General features: G+C 50.5%; 3 protein-coding genes across 4 annotated transcripts; all 3 read left to right on the top strand.

Annotated features, from left to right (window-relative positions):
* The first annotated feature begins 315 nt into the window (after positions 1-315).
* TAP1 (transporter 1, ATP binding cassette subfamily B member) lies at positions 316-9,456 on the top strand. The gene is made up of 11 exons (XM_081247605.1): positions 316-1,037; positions 1,517-1,631; positions 1,770-1,900; positions 2,662-2,867; positions 3,530-3,727; positions 4,575-4,703; positions 4,866-5,054; positions 5,624-5,797; positions 6,039-6,201; positions 6,492-6,628; positions 8,843-9,456. The coding sequence occupies exons 1-11, from the start codon at positions 440-442 to the stop codon at positions 9,053-9,055; spliced, it is 2,253 nt and encodes a 750-aa protein (XP_081103731.1). The 5' UTR covers positions 316-439; the 3' UTR covers positions 9,056-9,456.
* LOC308624417 (spliceosome-associated protein CWC15 homolog) lies at positions 7,562-8,647 on the top strand. The gene has a single exon (XM_081247606.1). It carries the CDS (start codon positions 7,680-7,682, stop codon positions 8,373-8,375), a length of 696 nt encoding a protein of 231 aa, XP_081103732.1. The 5' UTR covers positions 7,562-7,679; the 3' UTR covers positions 8,376-8,647.
* A 1,165-nt stretch (positions 9,457-10,621) lies between the features above and the next one.
* On the top strand, positions 10,622-14,340 carry PSMB8 (proteasome 20S subunit beta 8). Of its 2 annotated transcripts, none has more exons than XM_081246263.1 (6): positions 10,622-10,823; positions 11,603-11,750; positions 11,910-12,021; positions 12,931-13,059; positions 13,391-13,595; positions 14,044-14,340. In XM_081246263.1, the coding sequence occupies exons 1-6, from the start codon at positions 10,677-10,679 to the stop codon at positions 14,053-14,055; spliced, it is 753 nt and encodes a 250-aa protein (XP_081102389.1). In that variant the 5' UTR covers positions 10,622-10,676; the 3' UTR covers positions 14,056-14,340. The 2 variants fall into 2 exon arrangements, with proteins under 2 accessions (XP_081102389.1, XP_081102390.1); XM_081246264.1 differs by having other exon boundaries at positions 10,655-10,823; positions 12,887-13,016.
* Positions 14,341-15,834: the final 1,494 nt, after the last annotated feature.

The following is a 15,834-nucleotide window of genomic DNA, read 5'->3' as shown; positions in this document are numbered from 1 at the left end:
CAGATGACGTAGAACCACACCCAGAGGCTGGAGTGAGAAAGTCGCGGCAAGTGGGTCCTGCAAGTGGAGGCGAGGACAGGAGGGTCGGGTGTTGGGAATGGAGAAGGTGGAGCACCAGGGCTGCTCCCCTAAACCTAGGATCTGATGTCGACGCCCTCCCCCGACATAGTCCGGGCAGGCCGCCTTCGGAGTGGGCGGGTTTGGGGAGCCGGAGACGCTTTCGTTTTCCCTTTAGCGTAAACTGCTCACTTCTGGTCAGCGCCGGCGGGCTCGGCGGGTTCCCGGGACTTTCCGAAGCTCCGCTCCGGCTCGCTCTGCTCCCTCCCCGCCTCGGTCCGGACGCCCGCCCTGCTACGACTCCAACTGCGTCCGGAGACTCCGTCCCGGCGAGGACGGCGAGAGTCCCAGGACCCGAGCCGGCCTCGAACCGCGCGCGCCCATGGCTTGCTCGGAGTCCCCCGCTCCCTGCGGGTGTCTCCGCCTCTCCCGAGCCTCCCTTGCGTGCCTGGGGACAGCGCTGCTGCTCCTCGCCGACTGGATGTTGCTCCGGCTGGCGCTGCCCCGAATAGCCTCCCTGCTGGTACCCCCTGCGCTGCCGCTGCTCCGGGTCTGGGTGGCGGGCCTGAGCCGCTGGGCGGTGCTGTGGCTGGGAGCCCGAGGCGTCCTCTGGGCAGCGCTGGGCTTCCGGAGAGAAAGCGCAGGAGTCCGGGGATGGCTGGCTGCTTTGGAGCCGCTGGCGGCGGCGCTGGGCTTGGCCCTGCCGGGACTTGCCTCGTTCCGAGAGCTGGGCTCGTGGGGAGCCCCCGGGGACGCTCACAGCACCCGGCCAGTGCACTGGGGAAGTCGCCTGGACGCCTTTGCGCTCAGCTACACGGCGGCACTGCCCGCGGCCGCCCTGTGGCATAAGATCAGGAGCCTTTGGGTGCAAGGAGCTCACGGCGCTTCTGGAGTGGCGGTGAGCCGGCTTCTAGGCTTCCTGGGCCCAGAGATACAACGCCTCCCGCTCCTTCTGGCCCTGGTGGTACTCTCCTGTCTTGGTAAGGGGGATGCAGGGGGAGAGGGACGAGGCTAGAGGACTGGGAAGGAATCGAGAGTAATGGTCAGTGAGATAGATTGGTATGAGTTCTCGGAAATGTGGATGAGGGGAAGGGGACCCAGCTCAGGTCTTAAGAAGAGCCCCCACTCCCCACCCCAGTGGAGATGGAAGAGCCCTGTACTGGGTAGGAGTCAGGAGTCCTGGACTCCAGGGCTGCCCCAGACGTTGTTTCACTGGCCACCTTGGACAAGGCCTTTCCTCTGGGGCAGCCCATCCTATGATCCCTAGCCTTCCTCATTCAACCTCTAGAGGTCTGGTGGGGCCACAGGGTTTTGAGTTCCCAGGTGGCCCGTTTAGGTGTAGATTGTGTCTTTCTGCCACTGCCCTCCAGGATTATGGGCAAAGGTGAAAGGAGGGTGGGCCGGGGGCCGTCTGGTTAGAGCTGACCTGCTTAGACTTGATATTTCTCTCCCTCCCTAGGGGAGATGGCTGTTCCATTCTTCACGGGCCGTTTCACGGACTGGATTCTACAAGACAGGACAGGCGCTGCCTTCACTCGAAACATAACTCTCATGTCTGTCCTCACCATAGCCAGGTCTGGGGGCTGAAGTTGGAAGGCTGGGGATGGGGGAACCCTGAAAAAGAGGGAGTTGAAAGTTGGGGCTACCGTCCAGAGTGCATTTCTCGGGGGCCCCCTGACCGTGCCCGGCCCTCCGTCTCTGTCTCCTTCTAGTGCAGTGCTGGAATTCACGGCTGATGGAATCTACAACAGCACCATGGGCCGCGTGCACTGCCACCTGCAGGGAGAGGTGTTTCGGGCTGTCCTGCTCCAGGAAACAGAGTTTTTTCAAAAGAACCAAACAGGTTTCTCATGAAACTCTTTTCACTATCCATCCACTTACTGTTTATATCCCCATACATCTTTTTACTTATAACCTTGATCCTTCTCTCACAGGTAAACGTCATCATGTCTTATTCTTGACGTGCCTCAAGAGCAAAATACATATACTCCTTACCTGCAGAAAAACCTAGTGTTTCCATCCAAGATTTTCCCACAGATATATCTCTCTGTGTGTATTTAGATAGAAATGACAGGAATTTCAAACCTGGAAACTTTGAGATCACAGAGTCCAACCACCTCGTTTTACAGGGATGGGAACCGAGGCCCAGGCCCTAAATGCCAAAACTTGCATAGACACGTATGGATAGAGATGAACTTGGGAATAGAACCCATCTCTTGATTCCCAATCCAGGACTTGCTACAGTTTTCGGGACTGCTTTCTAGCAGCACCTTCGTTTTTCTCCAGTTCTGTTATATGATCAGTTTAAATTTTTCCTGCCTATGTGCAGGGGATATGCAAGTTCTTTAGAGGACAGAAATCTGTCAGAGAATTAGAAATTCACAAGGGCGTCAATTTCTTTAGAGTTAAAATGAAGGTCTGTGGCCAGGCTTTTCCTCTGGAACCCATTCTCCTTGAGTTGAGATTCCAAGCCTCCCTAAACCACTGACCTTGTTTTCCAGACCTTCCTAGAACCCCTCCCCCTGGCACCCTGGCTCATTGCCAGTCCCTCCCATCACTTTGAGCTTCTCACTCGCTCACTCTCTTCTCCTCAACCCTTGGCAGGTGCCATCACATCTCGGGTCACACAGGACACGTCCACCGTGAGTGAGTCTCTGAGTTCGGAGCTGAGCCTCTTGCTGTGGTACCTCGTGCGTGGACTGTGTCTCTTGGGGCTCATGCTCTGGGGGTCCCCGTCCCTCACCATGGTCACCTTGCTTGCCCTGCCACTACTTTTCCTTCTGCCTAAGAAGCTGGGAAAATGGCACGAGGTATGTCCAGGGAGTTGCCTCAACCTATACTGACCCTCATTCGCCCAGACTTGGTGGGCTCTCCTCACAGATTCCTTTCCTGGCACCTTCGCTGATTTTTCATCTTTTTGAAACTCCTTGTCCATGTTCCTGGATTGCTCAGTGTCGATCTTCACCTTCTCTGTGTCTTCTAATGTCTGCCTACAATCTGTCTTTAAGCATATGATCACCGAGGTTGGGGTTAACATATACATACTACTATATATAAGGTAGATAAGTAACAAGGACCTACTGTATAGCACAAGGAACTCTACCTAATACTCTGTAATAGCATATATACGAAAGAACTCTGGGAGAGAATAGATATGTATGTATGTATAACTAAATCACTTCACGGTATACCTGAAACTAACATAATATTGTAAATCAACTCGACTCCAATATAAAATGAAAACTAAAAAAAAGGAATATGATCACCAGTCTCCAGAATATGATCCTCTATGACCCTTCTGAGTCATTTTCCTCTTCTCTGTATCTCTTTAGTATCCGTGGGGCATATAGCTGTGTCCCTTTCTCTTCTGTCTCTCTGCCCTTTCTCACTTTAATCTACAATTCGATAACTCAGGTCGCGTCCCTTATGGTTTGCCAACCACGTGTGACATCTCTTGTCCATGTCTCCACAGGTGCTGGCAGCACAGGTGCAGGAATCTCTGGCAAAATCCAGCCAGGTGGCCATTGAAGTGCTGTCAGCTATGCCTACAGTCCGGAGCTTTGCCAACGAAGAGGGTGAGGCCCAGAAGTTCAGGCAAAAGCTGCATGAAATGAAGACACTCAACCAGAAGGAGGCCCTGGCCTATGCGGTCAACCTCTGGACCACCGGTGTGAGCACCTGGGGATGAATGCCTATTCCCTGGTCCCTGAGATGCTTCAATGCCATTCCCTGTCCCATGACCCTGCTGCACACTCTTCCTCCGCTGGGCAGTGCTGGGTTCAGTGTCTGTATCTCAGCAACCAGAGGCTCCATGACCCCACTCAGTGTTCCTAACCCCCTCCCTCTTTTTAGGCATGCTAGATGGCTTCCTTTCCCTAGGGTGCACAAAATCTCCCCGACCCCCTTTGTAGGAAAGTGCCAAGTCTTCTAGTCCCAGGGCCTTCCTTTGCCTCATAGGGGGTGCTCAGGAAGCTATACATTCCTGCACCTGGGCCTGCTTCATGCTGGAACTATGCGGATGTACTCCTGAGAGCCATGGGAATAGCGGAAGCCAAGGATGCGGGGCGTCTTGTGATGTAATTGACAGAGAACTAGATCAGCGATCGGAAGTTCCTGCCTTGATGCTGCTATTTACTAGCTCTGGGACCACGGGCTAGTAACTTACTTCCTCTGAGATTTTTGTCTCATTTTAAAAAATGGGAGTAATATAACCTAGTTTATGGGGCTCTTGATATGAATATTAGATGACATTACATTCATAAAAGCCTTTTGTGAAGAGCAAGATGCTCCCCAAACAAGGCGCTACTGGTGATGGCGATGGTGATAATTGACTTCTATCATGGGAAACCGAGTGAGACTCCATGGGATGCTATGGTTCATTCTTTAATACCTATTGAACCCCCTGAGTTACTTGGGGAAATGGGATGCTATCTCTCCTTAATGTTAATGATTCTGGTTCTTTGCACCAGAATTTTAGATTTTCCTCCCACACTCCCTTTTCTCTGTGGTCTCCACAGATCTCAGGATTGCTGCTGAAGGTGGGAATCCTGTATTTCGGTGGGCAGCTGGTGACAAGTGGGTCTGTAAGCAGTGGGCACCTGGTCACCTTTGTTCTTTACCAGATCCAGTTCACCACAGCTGTTGAGGTGAGGTCCTTCCGTTCTCACTCCCCCGTGCTTTTCCTTCCCCTGTGCCATCACCATCTGAATCACTTTCCTTCCCTCCTTTACCCTTCTCAAATCACATAACCCTGGTAACAGATTGGGTCCCTCCCATCCCCCGCCTCACTATTCATACCTCCCCTCCAGGTACTGCTGTCCACCTATCCCAGGGTACAGAAGGCTGTGGGCTCTTCAGAGAAAATATTTGAATACCTGGACCGGATCCCTTGCTGCCCAGCCAGTGGTGTGTTCACTTCCTTAAAGTTGCAGGGCCTCGTCCAGTTCCAGGGTGTCTCCTTCGCCTACCCAAACCGTCTAGATGTCCCAGTGCTGCAGGTACAACCTACCAATCCCTGTATTCTACCAACCTCACCCTCAACTCGACCACCCTAAATTTTCTCCCTGCCTTCAGCCTGCTTGGCACCAGGTTTAGACAGAGCCTCCCTCACCCTTCAGAGGCAAAGATGAGATCACGCGTTCCATTAAACTGCCCCCAAGCTCAAGGACCAGGCTGGATTTCTAAGAATGGAAGAGGAGGCTCTCAGGGAGAAGGCTTTCCTATGCTAAGGCGTCATGGAAGCAAAAGCTGTGTCTCCATTCTTCCTTTTTCTTTCCATCTGTGGTTTGGAATGTGATTGTTTTCTTTTTTCTCATGCTCTCTGAGATTGAGTGTGTGGCACAGTGTTCTTAGTCTTTGCCTTTGTCTTTGTTTCATCTTCCATCTCTACTCCATGGGGAGGTGTCTGTGCATGTGGAAGGGGAGTAGTTGCTGTATGTCACCATTTTCCTCCTGTCTTCTCTGGGGGAAGACATTGACAAGACAACGTAACAAGACAATGACTGACAGGTCTCAAGGTTAGGGGCCTCCGGCTGCCTCTTAGTGTGTGTGATTCTCTGGCTTCCAGGGGCTGACGTTCACCCTTTGTCCTGGTGAGGTGACGGCGCTGGTGGGGCCCAATGGGTCTGGGAAGAGCACAGTGGCTGCCCTGCTGCAGAATCTGTACCAGCCCACCGAGGGACAGGTGCTCCTGGATGGGGAGCCCCTTCCCAAATATGAGCACTGCTACCTGCACAGACAGGTGAGCAAGAAGATGGCATGGGGAAGGGCAGGGAGCCTCAAGTCAGAAGAGCATTCTTACCGAGCACTCTGAACAGAGTGTTAGGAGACCTTAGGTGGAGGTGAGCGTGTGGTCAGGAGAGAGGCCGTGTAATTTTGTGATATGCTTCCAATAGAAGTCTTCCAATTCTCAGTCTTCAATCTCTAGAGAACCACACTCCTGTGTTCCTTGTTCTATGACTCTGCGTCGTATTTTGTCCCAGGTGGCTGCTGTGGGACAAGAGCCACAGCTATTTGGAAGAAGCTTTAAAGAAAATATTGCCTATGGCCTGGTCCAGAAGCCAACCATGGAGGACATCACAGCTGCTGCAGTGGAGTCCGGAGCCCACGGTTTCATCTCTGTACTCCCTCAAGGCTACGACACAGGTGCTCTCTCTGCTCACGTCACCACCAGACATCTTCACCTTCCTTGTAACCCCAGTAGTCTTGCCTTGATTCCTTAGCTCCCCCGACCCCACTGACATCAATTTGAAGTTGTAAGATCTTGTTCCTATGGCTCTTTTATCCTCATGTCCTCAGAACTCCTTTACCTTCCCAGAACCTTCTCTGTCTTGCTGCGTCCATCAGTCCTCGGTGTGCGTGTACGTGTGTGTGCGCGCACACACATGGGTACACGTGTGCTTATTCAACTCTCACCTTGGCCCTTGTCTCTGCAGAAGTAGGTGAGGCTGGGGGCCAGCTGTCAGGGGGTCAGCGACAGACAGTGGCCTTGGCTCGAGCCTTGATCCGGAAACCACGTGTACTCATCCTGGATGATGCTACCAGTGCCCTGGATGCAAACAGCCAGTCCCGGGTAGGAGAGTCATCTTCTTAAGGCCTATTTCCCATCCAGTCCTCCTTCCTTCACTCATCCTTTGTTATTATACTAACATCATAATTCTCCAAACTGGTCCTTGCAATTCTCAGTTCCCATTAGCTTCTCCCCAAGATGCCTAAAACCAGTTAAAAGAGATGATCTACAGACCCTGAACCTGTGAAGCCAAACATAAGCAAAAGACCATCCTCATAATACTAATACGAATTGAAATTTTACTGTGTGCTGCAGCTGCTGGATGTAGTCTCTTGCTCACTTATTCATCATGGATGCTTGTGAGCTGGGTGTTGATGATAAAGCGGAGGCTAAGAGAGGTTGAATAACATGCTCACTGTCATTCAACTATTGAATAGCAGAGACTGGACCCCAATTCAAGTCTGCCTGACTTGAATGCTCATGCTCTTTACTAGTAAGTTATATTTCCTTAAAAGAGAATATAAAAATTCGAGAGGAGAGACTATTCAATACCTTTCACTCTTTGCTTATGGGTTTCACCCTAGGGCTCTTTCTTTCATTACTTTTTTTGTTTTTTAAAAAAAAATTTTGTTGGAGTACAGTTGATTTACAATGTTGTGTTCGTTTCAGGTGTACAACAAAGTGAATCAGTTATACGTATACATATATCCACTCTTTTTTTTTTTTTTTTTTAGATTTTTTTTTCCCATATAGACCATTACAGGGTCCTGAGTAGAGTTCGCTGTGCTATATAGTAGGTTCTTATTAGTTATCTATTTTATATACAGTAGTGTGTGTATGTGAATCCCAATCTCCCAGTTTAGGACTCTTTCTTTTATTCCACCATTGCCACCTCATGTAAACAGCCCTTCACAAATCAAAGGTTTGGGATTGGTCTCCGCCTCCGCCTCTTAAGGGCGGCTAAAGAGCTTGGGGTTTGCTTCCGGGTCTTGGGCTTTAGCCCTGGGCGCAGAGGTTTCTGGGAGCCAAGAGTTATAATGGCGTCTGTATGATCTCCTGAGGCAACTGCGTCGGAGCTCGGCCGAAGTGAGCGGCAGCAGGAAAGCAGACTAAGATGACAACAGCAGCTAGGCCAACTTTTGAACCTGCAAGAGGGGGGAGAGGAAAAGGAGAAGGTGATTTGAGCCAACTCTCAAAGCAATATTCAAGCAGAGACCTACCCTCTCATACAAAGATAAAATATAGACAGACCACTCAGGATGCCCCTGAAGAAGTTCGGAACCGTGACTTCAGGAGAGAGTTGGAAGAGAGAGAGAGAGCTGCTGCAAGGGAGAAAACCAGAGACCGGCCCACCCGAGAACATACAACCTCCTCTTCAGTGTCAAAGAAGCCTCGGTTGGACCAGATTCCCGCTGCCAACCTCGATGCAGACGACCCTCTAACAGATGAGGAAGATGAAGATGAAGATTTTGAAGAGGAGAGTGATGATGATGATACTGCAGCTCTTCTTGCGGAGCTGGAAAAAATTAAAAAAGAAAGAGCTGAAGAGCAGGCCAGGAAGGAACAAGAGCAAAAGGCTGAAGAAGAAAGGATTCGTATGGAAAACATTCTGAGTGGAAACCCTCTCCTTAATCTCACTGGCCCATCCCAGCCTCAGGCCAACTTCAAAGTTAAAAGAAGGTGGGATGATGATGTTGTTTTCAAGAACTGTGCAAAAGGTGTAGATGATCAGAAGAAAGACAAAAGATTTGTAAATGATACGCTGCGATCTGAATTTCACAAAAAGTTCATGGAGAAATATATTAAATAGTACAGTTTTATGTGCTTAATTAAAGGCTATAAAATGTAAACGATATGACTTTATTTTGGTTTTTTTGTTTTTCTCTTCCCCTCCCATCTAAATTGTGTATACGCTTCCCTAATTTTAAGTTCCAAAATATCTTTTCCTTTATTGATTCCTAACTTGATAAGGACTGGGAATTGGTTTAACCAATTGCCATCTCAGTATTTCCAGTCATATGTTTTTCTTTTGAATATGGGAAAAGGAATCTGCTTGTAATAAATATTTTTAATAATCTGTGTCAAAAAAAAAAAAAAAAAAAAAACAAATCAAAGGTTTGACAGAGAAACACCCAGAAGGAGAATCTTCAATTTCCTTTGGGTTATTGGCAGAGGTGGCAGTGATCCTTGCAAGGTCTGTCCCAGCTCTGGAAACACAGATGTCCCCCTGAGCTGGGTGTGGTCCCCTGGTCTGACAGAGTGTATGTTTTTTCTCAGGTGGAGCAGCTCCTGTATAAAAGCCCTGAGCGGTGCTCTCGGTCTGTTCTTCTCATCACCCAGCGCCTCAGCTTGGTGAAGCAGGCTCACCACATCCTCTTTCTGGAAGGAGGCACCATCATTGAGGCGGGAACCCACCAGCAGCTCATGGCGAATAAGGGACGCTATTGCACCATGGTTCAGGCTCCTGGTGGGTCAGGTGCTCCAGAATGAAAGACTCCTCAGACCTGCACACTCCATCTCCCTCCCTTTTCCCCTCCTCTCTATAGTGGAGAGTTTGAGAACAAAGGTCTTACCAGAGTTGCAGAGTGGGCAGCTGCTACTGGGAGGGGTGACATTCTAAAATGTAACCCCTGAGGTGATGCCTGAAATTTTGCCATGAGTGTTAGCTGCTCTCCAAGCTCCTCTTGGTTATACAGATTTCCTGGAAGAAAACAGGCTTTAGAACTCCTTAGTGTAACGTTTTGGAGCCAGGGTTGGTGTGGCTAGCATGAGAAATATTTCGAATACACAGAAACAGAAGGTCAGCTCCTTTTCAACCTGACCCGAGGCATATGCTGGCCCATAAATACCCTGTGGTTTCTTGATATTTATAATAAAATTGGTGTCTTGTACTGTGGTTTCTCGTGTTTTCAGTGGACCAAATGGCCCACCGACCATTGCAGCGCCATTTTCAGGAGCTGGGTCCCTCCCTCCTTCAGCATCCTCAGTGTTTCCCAGCCCTAAGTGTGCCATCTTTTCCCTTAAGTTTTCTATTTCCTATGGTTGCCCCCTTCACTTCTCCATCCCCCTGTGCCCGCCCCCAAGGATGAGCCAAATGGGGATACAGTGTCCTCCAGGGCACCAGCAGCTGCAGTGCCTCAGAGCCCGGAGATGGAGGATGAGCACGTCTAGAGGAAGTTCACCACCTCGTTCGCTCGCCCACCCCAGTCCTTTATAGCAAGGCTCTCCGGGTTCTGCAGTGGCACCTGCCCCGGTAACTCAGCGTAGTGGGCGGGGTGGTCTAGTAGATCTCTTCCATTCAGGGAGGGCCGTGGTCATGTGACGTCAACAGTTGCCGGGCAGATTAGGCCAACTCAGGTTGCAAGGAGAGGCGGGTTTTAGAGACGTTGAACACGACAGTGCTCAGTCAAGCAAGAATTACGCGAGTAGGTGCGGGCAGAAAGGGCAGTTCTTGTGGGTGGCTACAGGTCAGGGAGACCGTTGAACGGGGAGAGGCCCTAGGAGGGGCCAGGTCGAAGGATTCAGAGGCTGCACCCTCTCCTTGGTGCTCCCTTCCCCCACACGCTACGGGTGTATTCTATTGCCGGTCTCCCCAAGACCTGTCTGTCCTCAAGACTCAGTGCCCCCACGTACTCCTATCCGTCCCCTACTTTTATAAAGCGATGCTCCTAGGCACACCCCTCCCCCATTCCCGATTTGAAACTGCTCCCAGGTTCTCGCTGATTTCCAGATTTCTGGTTAAGGCTACACTTTTGATGCTATGACCCCTGCCCACCCCATAACTGTCCCCGGAGGATGCCCCAGCCTGTCGGTGTCTCTTACAGTAACCTCATCGCCCAGGGAGCTTTCGAGCTGCTCGCTCTCTTTCTTCCTTTCTTCTGGCAGTCTATCACCCCCGTTTCCCTAATTTCTATGAAGGCGGATCAGAGAAGCCTGTCCCCAACATAATACTCCTGGTCCACTGGATACAATACTCCATACGCCCACTGGACACTTCTCGAGAAGGGCAGGGGGATGTGGAAAAAATTCTGGTTTCCTCCCCTTAAGGCTTCGGGCTTTCGCTTTCACTTCCTCCTCCGAGAGCCTCCAGATCTCCGGGTGCTGGGCGGTCATGGCGCTGCTGGACGTGTGCGGAGCCCCCCGCGGGCAGCAGGAGGACTGGGCTTTCCCTCACGCGGGAAGCCGGCAGCGCTCGGACCCCGGTCACTACAGTTTCTCTCTGCGATCTCCGGAGCTCGCCCTGCCCCTGGGAATGCAGGTCAGGGCTGTAAGAAAATCCCGTGGGAGGCGGGCAGGAGGGAGCAGAGTAATGGAGGGTCTGCCTTGAGACTGTCCGGAGGCGGGGAAATGCGGAGGGGGCCATCCTTTAGCAGAGCCACGTCCAGTGTCTAGGGCGGGAGCCAGGGAAGAGGCCACGTGGGACTTGGGGGCTGGCCGCCTGAGGGTTAGGAGGTGCAGATTAGGACAAAGAGGGAGAGGTGAGCGGGAAGGGGGCTCCCATCGGGAGACCAGAGAGCTTTCCTGCCCGTTCTCCATCACAAACAAATCACAAAGCTTTTCTCATGGGCTTTTCTCTATGATACAGGGGCTGTGTAGTGTCTTGCAAAACCTATGAACTTGAGCGTTTAGCCTGGACTCAGCCACTCACAGTTGTGTGCCTTGGATCAAGTCCCTTAGTCTAGGTCTTGGGTCTCTCTTCTGTAAAATGGGGATAATATTCATAAAACGTTTTTCCTGAGGGTTAAATGACCTATGAATGGAAAACCATTACAGTCACCCTTAAAATGTTTAGTTATGGTACCACTTATTTTATTTTATTTTTTCATGTCTATTGTGCTGGCATATGGAAAAAGTTGGTATCATGGCCTCTTCTTTCCCTTCTCCCAAACCATTTCCTTGTAGAGCTGGGTTATTAACTGTTTCTTTTATTGGTGGTTGGAGAATTTCTGGGTATCTCCTTCCTCTAAATTCCTTTCCTGGAGTGTCCAGCTTCAGAAGTTTTCAGTGGCCCTTTCTCTGCTTTTTCTGTCTCCTTAGCCCACTGAATTCTTCCAGTCCCTGGGTGGGAACGGAGAAAGGAACATTCAGATCGAGATGGCTCATGGCACGACCACGCTGGCCTTCAAGTTCCAGCATGGGGTGATTGTGGCCGTGGATTCTCGGGCCTCGGCCGGGAATTACATTGGTGAGTGTGTGTTCTCCAGCTGGCAGAATCTGGGGAGCTGGGCCCTCCTCTCAGCAGGAGCCCAGCATCTACACCAAAGTGGGACCAGATATTGTTTTAGGACACACAGGGAGAGCTGTTGGGTCATTCCTCTTCTCCCCAAACTCCATCTTCTTTCAGACACATTAACGGTGAACAAGGTGATTGAGATGAACCCCTGCCTGCTTGGCACCATGTCTGGCTGTGCAGCTGACTGTCAGTACTGGGAGCGTCTGCTGGCGAAGGAGTGCAGGTAGGCCTGGCCCCTTACCTCCCTTCTAAGCCTGGATTCTGCATCTTCCAGATCACTGCTCCTAACCGCCCCCAGCATCTTAGTGCTATATGTCGTATTTCACAAAACAGCCTTTTGGTGATTAAAAACCTTCTCCCAAATCTCAGCCTGTGCTCCTGCCAAGAAGCCAGATCATTTGTCAATTATCAATATTTAGCACCGACACCATCGACCCTGGTGGGATCCTATCATTTACTGGGATTTCTTTTTTAAAATTTATTTATTTATTTATTTATTTTTGGCTGCATTGGGTCTTTGTTGCAGTGAGCGGGCTTCTCTCATTGTGGTGGCTTCTCTTGTAGAGCATGGGCTCTAGGTGAGCGGGGTTCTGTAGTTGTGGCATGCAGGCTCAGTAGTTGTGGCTCGCGGGCTGTAGAGCGCAGGCTCAGTAGTTGTGGCGCACGGGCTTAGTTGCTCCGCTGCGTGTGGGATCTTACTGGACCAGGCCTCGAACCCATGTCCCCTGCATTGGCAGGCAGATTCTTAACCACTGCGCCACCAGGGAAGACCCTACTGGGATCTCTTGATGTGGTTCTGACGACTTCCCTGGTGGTCCAGTGGTTAAGACTACGCCTTCCAATGCAGAGGGTGCAGGTTCCATCCCTGGTAGGGAACTATGCTCCCACATGCCACATAGCCAAAAAATAAAGAAAAGTTAATTCTATATAAATTCCAAATCTTTCCCCATCCTTAGATCCTACAAAACCACTCCTTTCAAATGCTTATCTCTTCAATCATTTTCTGCCCATCAAGTGGGCTGCTAGGAGGGCTAGCCTTCCCCTGTCACCTCTAAGTCCTCTCCTGGAACCTTCCTATCCTCACCCAGGCTGTACTATTTGCGGAATGGTGAGCGTATCTCTGTGTCTGCAGCCTCCAAACTGCTCTCCAACATGATGTGCCACTACCGGGGCATGGGCCTCTCCATGGGCAGCATGATCTGTGGCTGGGACAAGAAAGTGAGTTCCCTCCCTTCTCCATATTCCCACGTGTGGATGAGAGGTCAGTTTCCCCACCGTACACTCCCACTCCCCCCCCTACAGGATACGTGGCACAGAGAACACTCGGCTATAGAACTGTTACCCACTGGCAATTTCTGGGTCTGGATGAGGACCATTGTTTCATAAGCTTGTCCCTTTGGATCAAATAGCTGATTCCAAGTTTGTTTTTCCTCCCTTAAGTTCTATGATTATTCCCAAAGTGTTCTCCTAGTTCAGATGTTCCTGGCGTCAGCCTAAGTCTTTGGTCCACTTCTCATGGCTCACACTTGAATCTGGATGTTACCAACAACTTCCTCTCCACTTCCAACCTAGACCCTTCTTGTATCCTATAGGGTCCTGGACTCTACTATGTGGATGAAAATGGGACTCGGCTCTCGGGAATTATGTTCTCCACCGGTAGTGGGCACTCCTATGCCTATGGGGTCATGGATACTGGCTATAGACCTGACCTTAGCATTGAAGAGGCCTGTGACCTGGGCCGAAGAGCAATTGTTCATGCCACCCACCGAGACAGCTATTCTGGAGGCGTTGTCAACAGTAAGAGACCAATGCCCTCCTCCCCTGCCACGCCCCTGGGGAGGGAGGAAGAAGGGGGGCGTTGAGATTGGGAGACATGGGGGAGGCTGAGTGGCAGGGAGTGGGTTTTCAGAGCCTGAAGGGGGCATTGCAATCCCCGTAACAAGGGCTTTGTGAGTGTGTGTTGCTGTTGTCGCCTTCAACATAACGTCATTAGCAGGATCTTGCTGAAGGGAAGGTGACTCTGTTCTTTTTTTTTTTTCGCGGGCTGCTGTGGCCTCTCCTGTTGTGGAGCACAGGCTCCGGACGCGCAGGCTCAGCGGCCATGGCTCACGGGCCCAGCCGCTCCGCGGCATGTGGGCTCTTCCTGGACCGGGGCACGAACCCGTGTCCCCTGCATCGGCAGGCAGACTCTCAACCACTGCGCCACCAGGGAAGCCCGACTCTGTTCTTTCTCCTTTGCCTGCAGTGTACCACGTGAAGGAGGACGGTTGGGTGAAAGTGGAAAGTACGGACGTCAGTGACCTGATGTACCAGTACCGGGAGGCCAGTCAGTAATGGTGGCAGTGGTGGACTTGGGGACCTGGGCCAGGTTACACCCCAGGAGAAAGAGGGGCCTGACCTGACCCAGAGATAGAGAACCAGGGGCCACTGGGAGCCAGCGTGGAGTTTATCCTCTTGTGTGTTCTCTGTCTCCATGAGTATCACCCCCAGCCCAACCTTCTGGGTGCCCCACTAAGCACAATAAAGGAAAACGGTTATAAAAGCCTCTGTGTTGTGGCCTTGTGAGGGCTCTGGGCTGGGCTTGTTGGGAGGCGGGATCAGGAAATAAAGACAGACTTTTCCTGAGAAAAAAGACTCAAACCCCTACCTCAGAAATGGGGTCTCATCAAATATTTCTCTGGGCTTCCCTTCCACTTTCATCTCTCCAGGACCTCGGGAAGGTTCAACATTGTCTGTGGACACTTAGGTGCAATTTAATTCAGGTTAGGCACACAACCTGGAGGCTCCTGAGTGGTCAGTTGTTAATGGTTTGGGTATCTGGGTGTAGTGCGCTTAGAACAACTGTTTTTGACTTAGTAAAGTAGAATGAACAAGCTTCCTCCTCACATGTGTGCGGTAATTGTAAACACGGTCCCATTTATCTCAAATAACCCCGTGGAGATATTGGATATTACTTGGAAAGATGGACGTTAGGGGTTCCATTTCATGATGGGTCACACTCCATTGCAAGATGACAAGACTGTGATTGAAGTGGAAGAGGAAATAAGGAGGACTCGCTGAAGTTGGAAATATGAGGAAAAGGTAACCAGGTTAGAAAGATGAGACAGAATGAGATTTTCTGAATCACGCTGGGACTTCAGGAAGGAGCAGGACACTGTCACCTGTCCAAGGAGAGTTTGTCAGAGGAAGAGCTTGTAAGTAGGAAGCAGCTGAACATGGAGCTTTTTCATTAGAGAGATCCTTAAAATCCCAGAAAGGACGGGGTTGGAGAAGTTTTAGTAATCCCCTAACTTCAAATCAAAATTTGAAGTGACTCATGGAAGTCATGCCAATAACATTTCAAAAGGGTGCATTGGAATCCACGTGGCCCTCCCTTGGGGAATATGTTGAGTCTGGGAGGTGGTTTCAACCAGAAGAGTTATTTCTGGAATAAACCAATCTGCCTGTCCCATAGATGGGCTCTGGTTCTGGCAGGACCTATAGAAACCTGATTACTGCACTAATCAGTGTTAAAATAGACTAAGAAACAAAGTCCACTTCCCTCATATGAGGAAGGTGATTCCACCATAACGTGAAGCACAAATCTAGAGGCGTCTGAACACTTTCTCAGCTCAGGAGCTGTGTTGAGAAAGACAGAGAAGATGTGCAGGGGTGGGGGGCCTTCTCAGCTAAGAATCTGTAAGTGGAAACTCACTTAGGTCCTGGTGAGAGTAGCTGGGCCTTCTGTATAGAAGTCCTGTGTGTTTCTCACTTGACTCTGGCTCTGTTTCGTGTGTGTGTGTGTGTGTGTGTGTGTGTGTTTTGTTTGTTTGTTTGTTTGTTGTTTTAAACCCCAAGATCCTACATCTGGAACTTGGATTGGGAAAGAGGGCAGTTCTCAAAATAGGTTCAGAGCTGAGGTATGAAAATCCAGAGGTTCTCCAGTTACAAAGCATCCCAATCCTCGAAACAGCTTTATTTTACTTAGTGGCAATTTAAAAAACTGCAGCAGTTTCCTATGACAGAGTAACTGTTGCTGAGGGTGGAGACTAACCAA

The sequence above is a fragment of the Mesoplodon bidens genome (assembly GCF_964165515.1).
Source record: "Mesoplodon bidens genome assembly, chromosome: 10".
NCBI classification, from domain to species: Eukaryota; Metazoa; Chordata; class Mammalia; order Artiodactyla; family Ziphiidae; genus Mesoplodon; species Mesoplodon bidens.
This window is presented reverse-complemented; position numbering and strand designations above follow the sequence as displayed.

Coding starts and splice junctions, on each gene's coding strand:
- TAP1 (XM_081247605.1), top strand. CDS start 440: ATGGCTTGCTCGGAGTCCCCCGCTCCCTGCGGGTGTCTCCGCCTCTCC. Junction 1,632..1,769: donor TCTGTCCTCACCATAGCCAG/GTCTGGGGGCTG, acceptor GTCTCCTTCTAG/TGCAGTGCTGGAATTCACGG. Junction 4,704..4,865: donor AGTTCACCACAGCTGTTGAG/GTGAGGTCCTTC, acceptor CCTCCCCTCCAG/GTACTGCTGTCCACCTATCC.
- LOC308624417 (XM_081247606.1), top strand. CDS start 7,680: ATGACAACAGCAGCTAGGCCAACTTTTGAACCTGCAAGAGGGGGGAGA.
- PSMB8 (XM_081246264.1), top strand. CDS start 10,677: ATGGCGCTGCTGGACGTGTGCGGAGCCCCCCGCGGGCAGCAGGAGGAC. Junction 12,022..12,886: donor CTGCTGGCGAAGGAGTGCAG/GTAGGCCTGGCC, acceptor ATCCTCACCCAG/GCTGTACTATTTGCGGAATG. Junction 13,017..13,390: donor TCTGTGGCTGGGACAAGAAA/GTGAGTTCCCTC, acceptor TGTATCCTATAG/GGTCCTGGACTCTACTATGT.